The following is a 10274-nucleotide window of genomic DNA, read 5'->3' on the forward strand; positions in this document are numbered from 1 at the left end:
CAAATTAGATCAGAGCAACGAATTAGTGATTTGTATGACCGTGTTATGATTAAATGGAGTCCTGTATTGTTTTTTGCTCCCTCAGTGTCTACTTAATAATTATAGTATATTATTTATAGACTTTTAAAGAGCATGTTATCTGCTATGATATCCTTGTCCATGATATGCTATATAGCACTGAGGAAAAAAAAAACATAAATTTTGGTGTCATTGTCTAAAAATCCTGGTAGTTAAATAAGAGAGGTATTAGAGGCAAGAGTAGGATGGCAGGTGGAATGAGGGGTGGATAAGACATGAAGGAAAAGCCTTTGTATTCATTAAATAATTGATCCAATTCCTCTATTTTCCTTACCTCATAAAGCTAGATTTCCTAGGGAGAGAGTTGAAAATCCCTCTAATGTTTATTAGCCAGCTCCCTATGGCTTTTGTTGATAGACGTTTTGCTCCCAAATATAAACAAATTTAAAGTAATGTAAGAATAACTAATTTTTATTGAGAACTTGTTACTTAAAATGCACAGCTCTACATGTGCTTTACACGTATATACATATTATCTATTTAACAACAACCCTAAGGTATAGGTGCTATTATTTTCAACCCATTTTGCCAGTGACGAAATGGAGGCAGAGAGAATTTTCCTAAGGTCACAAAGCTAGTAAGGGTGGAACCAGGATTTTAAACCATACAATGTGGCTGCAGAGACTATGCTCTTAAAGTCTATTATATACTTCTCTTACAGGTCTGATTCTCTAGTAAACCTCTACAACACAGTTCTCATTATAGATCTGAATACAGTTTAACCTAGGGAAAAAAAAAAAAAGGTTTCACTATGTAGGGCTGAATTGCTTTACCCTGAATAATTAGGTAAGCTAACTTTTCATGAGAAAGAGCAAACCTATGTTTTATGAGTACATGTGTGCATTATTACGCTGGAGATTGCCTCTACCCTCAGTGAAAGTATTCAGAATATTCTGTTTTTTAGAAAGTCAGAAAATGACAATCTAGTTTATTTTAGAAACCATAATAAACAGCCATCATATTCTAACCATAGATTTCCTAAGTTATAAAGATCTTTAGGAGTTGGGTAGTTCAGGTCTCTATCCAATTTCTGAATTCTCTTGAATTCAGCCTGATAAAGCCCTGCTTCAACAAACCTAGGAAGAGGCAGCTCATGAGAATAAAAAATACTTTTTCAAGATCAGCCTCATTTAGTTTGACTTACTAAAATTGTGTCTCAACTATATTATACCTACAATACCCAGAGACTGAAGCAGCACTGTTTTCAACCCACTGTAAGCAAGAAAGATTCTCTAGGTTTTATATTATGTCCATTAATGAGCAAGATACTAGTAGACTAGTAGATGTACTAGATGAGTGACAGAAGGGAAAGCTAATCATTATATTTTGTTTCACCTTGTCAATTATTAGCTTGTTGTTAGTCTGTACTTTCGTGTTATCACCAGTGCCCGAGACTGTTAAAATGCATGTGATCACATTATCAATGTTATTGATCCTTTAAGTGTGCTTATGAAGTTTTTCCAACATGACTAACCTAACACTGCTGTGAGGACGTTTTGTTACTCTACCATCAAATAAAGACCATTTTAGGCATTGGTTTGCAGAAATTGAGACAATATCTGACAAATTTGGGGGGTAATGGCGTTTACTTTTTATCCCCCTAGGAAACAACTATGTTATTCACCGCAACAGCTGTGAGGTAGAGATAAGCCGTGTGGCCAATCGGATTCTAGACGAGCTCGTCCGACCATTTCAGGAAATTCAGATTGATGACAATGAATATGCTTGTTTGAAGGCAATTGTATTTTTTGACCCAGGTTTGTTTTCAAAATTCCCTTGAAAAAAATAATTGTAAAGAAAATTAAACTACTTTTTAATTAGAATATTTGTTCTCACACTCTAGTTAGAATAAATATTTGGGTTGCCCATTTTCACTTCTTTATTAGATGCAAAAGGGCTCAGCGACCCGGTAAAAATTAAGAACATGCGATTCCAAGTTCAGATCAGTTTGGAGGACTACATCAATGACCGGCAGTACGACTCCCGAGGGAGGTTTGGGGAGCTGCTCCTGCTTCTGCCCACCCTGCAGAGCATCACGTGGCAAATGATTGAGCAAATACAATTCGTTAAGCTTTTTGGGATGGTTAAAATTGACAGCCTACTTCAGGAAATGCTACTGGGTGGTGAGTACATTTAAGAATTTCTCTTTTATTTATTAGCATCACACTAAGTATTTTAAAACCAGTTTGCTCCATTTACTTTTTGTCCATACTTAATTCATCCTTTGAAGTTGCTGGGTGTGCCTACCTTTTCTTTTATTTTCCTCTGCCATAATGTAAAGAACTCAATTTTTATAGTTAGAGTCTGTAAAACCCATTGGATTGGGACAAAAAGCACTTGAATTATAATCAAATCCTCGTTCTTACCAGTTTCCACTATTGTTGCTACACAAATTCCGTTACCTCAATTTCAGACCCTTCCAAATATGATAGAAATTTATTAGCTGTTTTTAGCACTCCTTGACATATATTTAAATTATGCCTTGCCACCTTTAAAATCTCAAAGATGCTGGAATTGTAACATAATCTAAAAAGTGTAGTATAAATCTCTTAAAAGTGAACATCCTACTCCTGAAATCATTAATTGATGAAAAATGAGATTTATTGTTGCAGTAAATGTCAGGAATAAGTTATGAAGTCATTTACTTTGTGTTCTAATCTAGATTAAATTCCTTGTAAAATCACTTTATTTATTTTTAGTTTTCTGATGCTTAATGTGTTCTTAATGATATCTTGCTGAAATAAAGTTGTTCATGCTATTAGGGTGATCCCAAATACTATAAACTTGAAGTAAGTGATTCTTGGAATTGCCTTAACAACAGGCAGCAAACCTAATGATTCCGGGAAATAGCACACAAGGTCTATTATTAATATACAACCTAATATGATACAACAGTAATCTAGCCAGTGTACAGTGAAAGCTGACATTGTCTTTAAAGTGGTAGTGGTTCTATTAATTTATTTTTTGAATTACCAAAAAGCACTTTGCAAAAATAGCAATATTTAAGTTGTCAATTACAGCATTTATTCCAAGGTAAACTTGCTGTTCCTGATTAAATATCACTATTACAAGTGTCTTTGCATCATTTGTAGGTGCTTCCAATGATGCTGGCCATCTCCATCACCCAGTGCACCCACATTTGTCTCAAGATCCATTAACTGGACAGACTATCCTTGTAAGTTCCATGTCACCACTGGTTCATTCAGACCAGATCTGTAAGTATTTGGACTACTTTCCAACCCTAATATTTCTTAAACTTAATTACCTGTGAAAAAGTGGAATTTGGGGGGAAAATCCATTAGTACCCAGAAATTGCAAAAATTGGGCACAATTTCCATTCCAGGACTCAACTATGGGAGATTGAGTGATATTCAGCAAGTCACTTCTCTTAGGCCTGAGTTTGCATCTTAAAATGGAGATGTGAGTACCTACATCTTCCTACTTCATACATTTTGGAAGCAGAAAAGAATGTAGGCAGTCCTCACTTTGCATAGTAGTGTGCAGCCAATAAATATGACTGTGCAAAACTGAAACCATGCAAAGCTATCCTGATAATAGGAAAATTATGATTATTTGCAACTTTGAAAACTGTTTGCCAAAACATCGAAACCTTTCTTAACTATAGGATATAAAAACATACAAGGCAAGTAAACAAAAAAACAAAAACACAGTAATCCTCATATCGGCATGCTATAGTGTAATTTAAAATGTTAGAAACATTGAGAATTAAAGTGTTTTATTTCTTTGCAAAAAATTTTACACAGAGTAGTTTGAACAGTGCTTGTCTACTATCCTGTCTCATAACTTACAAGACAAGCAAGCATCTGTTCTATGGCTTGGTGAAATGCACTCCTTTAGAAGTTTCAGCCAGCTTCCAACATTTTAGCTTTGCACTTTCAATGTCATGAAATATCTCTGAGAATTCATTTAATTGTGAAGGTTTTGCCCATTTTACTTCTTCTGGGATTTGTTTGTCCTTTTCGTCACAACCCATTTCCTCATTTATGTAACAAGTGTTCACCAAGTTCCTCTGGTGGCATAGAGACTGAAACAGCTGGCAATGTCAACATTTCCATGGGCAGCTATTTTATTCAGTAACTCCATTTATATTTCTCGGATTTCACTTCCAGGTTATCACTTTTTGGTTCTTTACTGCAATTTCAGCTTTGCAGGCCAATTCTCTTTTGATTATTCATTTTTGTAAAATACCATGCGGATTTATTACTGGGCAATAAGTAGGAACACAAGTATGCATTTTGTGGTTGGAGTGGGAATTGAATAAAGGATAAAAAAGTGACTAATCACCGACAGACTCTGAATGATGTTACCTGATTGGTGACTGATCCTAATGCGCATCTATTATTTAGGTAGAGATTTGTAGGCTCAGGAGTTCACAGTGAAGTTTGAACTTTATGCACTTTATGCAGTTACTCACATTTAATATAACATGATGACTGCAGTTTGAATCTTGGTGTTGAAGGACTGGTGTTATTTAACAAAACCATGGTAACTGAAATGCATATATATCAGAACTGAAAACTTTTTGGAACTAACCATTATATAAATAGGAGAGCTCATTAGTAGCCAAGTTAATCTGATAATATCATAGCAAACTACATTGACTTTAATGTAAATTGTATTTTTCTAAGCACTATAGGAATACAAATCTCTTAATTAATTTGACAAAATAGCTATAATTTATTGCTTCTGAATTTACCCTAATTAATCTCAGATTTAGCTTTTTTAATTTTTAATTTTTAAAAGATAGTCAGATTTAGCTTTGATGTATCACCTCTGAATACCAAATCAGCCAACTCAATGAGATGACTTGAATTATTGTGATATAATTATTCTGCATACCTACATTACCTACTGAATTTTTTAATACCTTCAATAACTAATTATAATATTGTTTACCCAAATATTCAATGCAATGCAACAGCAATTTAGCGAGTACCACCTGGGTGCTAGTTAGTGTTGGGAAGAGTAGAGGCCACGGCAAGCATGTCATCACCGCTGTCTTTTTGATAAGGGATTCTTAACCTTCCTTTTTGTTCCATAGACTTCTTTGCCAGTCAGGTGAAAACCATGGACCTCATACTAAGTCTCCACTATACTGTGTATTATTTAATAAATATCACATCTGCACCAACACGTCTCCACAAGAATAATGTTTTTTGGAATTTCAATTCAAGCTCATGGACCCCTTGTTAAGAACTCCTGCTTTAGATACAAGCACTTAGAGACATTTGTTTTGTGTCTGAAACACAAACTTCTTTGGGTCTATGAGAGAGGCAGAAATGGAAGTGTTAGAAAAAATACGAGTATTTACTCTGTGGGTCCCAATGTGCTTGAGCAACATTAAGTTGGGGCCATCCTTCAAAGTAGCTGTTCCCTGCTCAAGATAATCCACAAGTTGTGTCTCTCAGACATCAGTTATTCATATATTCCAAAGATAAAACACCTAAACAATACATTAAGCATGTTAGCATCAACTGGCAAGGAAGTTTAACAATTCTGCTGTTCATTGAATCCTTTACTTTTTTAAGACTGGTTTTCCAATATTTTAAAAACTTATTTGCTGATCCTAAATGTTTAAGGATCATCACACTTTTCATCTTTTTCCTCTTTCAACATAATATCTATGAGAGTTCCTTGTAAGGAAAACTTTGCTTTGTGCTTGTTTGGAATAGTTTCTATTTTAAGCAACATAAGACATTAAACCATACAAATAAAAACATTAAGATGGATATATGGTCAATGAGTTCATGCCTATTTTCTTGGTCTTCTAGAGCAGGCCACTGCATCCTAAGTTTCCAGAAATAATTTTTAAAAATTAAAATTGATTATTCTTTTACTGATTAAATTGCACCTAAAATGCTGCTTCCAAGTAATTGTGAATTCATACTTACCCATAATATAAAATTAACCTATTAAAGAAAACCCAGCAAAAGGAAACTGTCCTTGTTTTTAAAAAAGAATTTTTAAACACTGAGAAAAAAATCTATAAAGTTTGCAATGCCTTGGTCTGGTCCTGTCTGTTCTGTTTCATATGTGGAATAATAATATGAGTACAAAAATATTTCAAGTTTTTAAAAATTACAGAATATCTCCTAGATTATTTTATAATATGGAAAAATTTTACAACAGGAGGAAATACTGTTCTAGAAAATGAAGCATTCAAACTGTAACTTCTTTTCAAATATTCGGGATTTCTCTTTGCGTTGATGGCGAAGGCATAGTCAAACTCAACTGTGATAGAAAAATTGTGACCTGAGAAGGCCATTATTATTAAGATGCTTTTGACTACAACATAGATTTCAAAATGATTGAAAAGTATGTTAACTGTAAATGTTTATAACGTCTAGTATGTCTGAATTAGTGGAGTCCAGAAAAAATATTTTATTTGTTTTATTTCTATGCGGTTATGATGGCAAGAATTGTCGTTTGTTTCCTAAGAATTGGAAAAACTAGCATTCTATTAATTCATTTGACTAACTTCTTACTGCTGGGTTTGTGAGAGAATCAGATGCATGTTAACTCTATTAAGAAAGGCAGAGTACATCTTAAAGTGAATATTAAGATTTTTAAGTGGCGGCAGACTTGGCCCAGTGGTTGGGGCATTCGTCGACCACATGGGAGGTCCACGGTTCAAACCCTGGGCCTCCTTGACCCGTGTGGAACTGGCCCATGCGCAGTGCTGATGCGCGCAAGGAGTGCCCTGCCACACAGGGGTGTCCCCGCATAGGGGAGCCCCATGCACAAGGAGTGCCCCACCCCCCCATAAGGAGAGCCGCCCAGCGCGAAATAAAGTGCAGCCTGTCTAAGAATGTAGCCACCCACACTGAGAGTTGACGCAGCAAGATGACATTTTGCAATAACAACCAAAAAAACACAGATTCCAGTGCGACAACAGAAGCGGACAGAGAAGATGTAGCAAACAGACACAGAGAACAGACAACCGGGGTGGGGGAAGGAAGGGGAGAGAAATAAATAAATAAATATTTAAAAAAAAAGATTTTTAAGCCTGACCTATTCCACTATTCCAGTGTAATGATATTTGAGGAGAAGGTAAGGTGGGTGTGCATCTCCAGTAGAATGGCAATGGGCAGATAATGCATTATACAAATCACGACTTTAAATATATATTTTTTAAAAGGCACACTGGTGTCATGTAAAGTTTAATGGAGTGGCCGGGTTGAATGCCATCCTCACGTACAATTCTCTGCTTTTTCAGCAACTCCTGAAACCCCGCTCCCTTCCCCACCGCAAGGCTCCGGACAAGAACAGTACAAAATAACTGCAAACCAAGCCTCAGTCATTGCACACCAGTCTCTCCCCAAACAGAAGCAATTGTGAGAGTATGTTTACTTCCGAAAGGCACTGCATAAATGTGAAAAGTCGCTGACCTTGAAATATCTCAGGATAGTGCTTTTGGCAAACCTTTACCCAAGGCTTCTTCATGGTGCTGTTATAAGAGGGTATACCATTTTCTTGTTTATATGTTCATTTGTTCTTGTTGTTGTTGCTATTGTTTAAAATCTTCAGATGCAGCCAATATGTGAGTTTGGATATGTTTATATGGTATATTTTTCCCCACTGCCTTTGCACTGTGTCTGAACCAGTTGAATCTTATGTACTATTTTCATTTGTTGTCTTAATTTAAATCTGTAAATAATTGCTTTATCATAATGTGATGTAGAACCAAGTGTCCTTCTTAGATTGAGAACAGTAAATCAGAAATTCCAAGTTATTGGGAAATGAACCAAGATTTTACAAATTAAAACTTGCTGATTAGAAAAGTAAAGCAGTAGCTGTATAAAAGGGTGTACTTCTTTGAAAAAAGAAGAATCAGTTAGATGAGCATTCTGTGACCAAGAAACATCTCTTTGGCCCACATATAAACATACCTATCTTAATTAGAAAATTATAGTCATTCCAAAGGTAACCAAATATTTTTTGAGGTCTGATGTATTCAAGGAAAAGAATGCTAGGATCTGAACATGCTTAATCAGTTAGGATACAGGCTCAACTACAGTAACAAAGAAACCCTAAATTAATGGCTTAAGTAGACTTTAACACAACCCCATATCTAACTCTCAGGGAGACGGGGAGGGTAGCCTTTAGTTGGAAAGGCTGTGCCAGCTACAACTATGGAAGAATGGGTACTGGGAGACAATTAACCATCTCCCACACCTGTGCTGCCTTGTGTAAGTCTTAAAACAACCCTGTAAGGGAGGTATTTCTATCTTTCTTTTAAAAAATAGAGACCAAAGCTTAGAGGGTTTAAAGTAACTTCACCAAAGTTACACAAACCTAAAGAATGGGTGAACCACATTTGAGGATAGGTCTCGTTGATGTTAACCAGAATAAATCTTTGGTGTTTTGGAATAAAAAACTTGAGCTTCTCATTGTGGTTTTTAAATATGTTTCACTGAGTTATGATTGAATACCATCTATCATATTACTGATAACATATATTGGTCTGCTTTTCATAAGTGCCTCCTCCCCCAAAACTTTTAAATAAATAAGTAGAAATAAAAGATACACTGGCCAGTTATGATAAAAACAAAATCAAATCAGTGACTTAGCAGATTTTCAAAAAAAAACAGCAACCCAGGGATATATTGAACAAGGAATTCCAGATTGAGGAGTACAGTTCTTTGGATTTCTAACTATGTGGAATCGTCTGCAGCTAGTGCTTATTTTAAAACAATTCAGGATGAGCAACTCATGAAGTGCGGTGACCTCTCTCTTTCCTTGCTATACTTACTAGCTGAAGCAGGGAAAATCTGACTAATTATCAACAATATAAAAAGAATATCAGCAAGCTTTCATTTAGAGATTGAATTAAATGATATTGTTTCTGGACGCTGCAAAATTTCTCAGATTGTGATTTCATAAACTTCACTTATCCTACACATAAAAAGGTTCTGTTAATGTTAACTAACTTATTAGCTCTTAAAATTAAATTGAACTTTCAAAGCAGAAAAATAATTGCTTAAAAGCTATCATTGATTTAACAGAATCAATAAAATTCCGTGTAGAGCTGGTATCCTTGTAAAACTATAAAATATATCTTTAAAAGAGAGAGGGGGAGAGAAAGAATTTTTAACCCTTATTTTAAAAAATTCACTGTGTATCCATTTTATGAATAATAATTTTGATGTTTATAAATTCACATGCCTTTTGTTGGTTATCTACTTTTATGTGCTGTTCTCATAGAAGATATGAAAAAATACCTTTAAGGCATAAAACATAAAATTCATTTATAGTACACCCTCTAATTTAACCACATAATTTACTAAACAGCTATGTTTTAGAAATTATTGCTACAGATTTTGTGTTAATAACTATGATCAGGGAATTTATAAATATTATTGTATAACTGAACTGCCAAAAATGCTGGACAAATAGGAACTGATGTTTTCAGCATATTTTCATTATACTGATAAGGAAAGTTATTGCTTTTATATAGTATAAAATATATTTCAGGTAATAAAAATGAATAATTTATTATGAAATAATGATTCATTTTATAAATATAAAATTATTTTTATAGATTTCATTGTTGAAAATCAAAAATTACTAGATTTTTTCATGTTAAATTATAGTAAGCTTGAAATTACAAACTGTGATAACATGTTTCACTGAACTTTCTAAATAAAAATTGAACAAAATAATGGAAGTGGGATGCTTCATTGGTGTTCAAAAATGATTTCATAATTTTAGAAATACCGATAATAGCTTTTATATGTTCATTTAATTACACTTTTGCATATAGATCTTTAGTAATGGTCTTTAGAGACCAGAGCAAACCTACATCAAAATAATGACAGCACTGGACATTTACTGAAGAAGAAAAAGACTCACATTTGATTTCATCATATAGTTTTGCTTGCTCTTTAGTTTTGTCAGAGTAATTAGAAATACAATAACCTAGGATGGCTTAATATTGCAGTGGTATGCTTTGTTGAGAGAAACTTTTAAATTAAATATTTTAATGACTGGTTCCCTCTGTTTATTTTTGAAGGTTATTTGTAAAATTTCTTAATTTATGAAGACCAATTTATTTTATTTTTATAGAATTCTGTTTTATTTTGTTTGTACTCTAATCAAGGAAATATGTCTACATCACCAGCAATCCTCCATCCCACCCTTTTCCCTTCCCCAACTAAAATTCTATATCTGTTTTA

The 10274-nt window shown here is 34.2% G+C and overlaps 1 protein-coding gene across 3 annotated transcripts in view; it reads left to right on the forward strand.

Moving 5' to 3' along the window:
- Positions 1 to 9748, forward strand: part of HNF4G (hepatocyte nuclear factor 4 gamma) — a 118720-nt gene extending 108972 nt beyond the window's left edge. For 2 of the 3 annotated variants that reach the window (XM_058275662.2, XM_004456582.3), the window contains exons 7-10: positions 1683 to 1835; positions 1965 to 2201; positions 3171 to 3293; positions 7316 to 7553. In XM_058275662.2, the coding sequence (XP_058131645.1) occupies positions 1683 to 1835; positions 1965 to 2201; positions 3171 to 3293; positions 7316 to 7437 (635 nt within the window). In that variant the 3' untranslated portion in view covers positions 7438 to 7553. Of the gene's footprint in view, positions 1 to 1682; positions 1836 to 1964; positions 2202 to 3170; positions 3294 to 7315 lie in introns of all 3 variants that reach the window. The other variant, XM_058275663.1, reaches the window with a different exon arrangement.
- The last annotated feature ends 526 nt before the right edge of the window (positions 9749 to 10274 follow it).

Source organism: Dasypus novemcinctus, chromosome 14, assembly GCF_030445035.2.
Source record: "Dasypus novemcinctus isolate mDasNov1 chromosome 14, mDasNov1.1.hap2, whole genome shotgun sequence".
Lineage (NCBI taxonomy): Eukaryota > Metazoa > Chordata > Mammalia > Cingulata > Dasypodidae > Dasypus > Dasypus novemcinctus.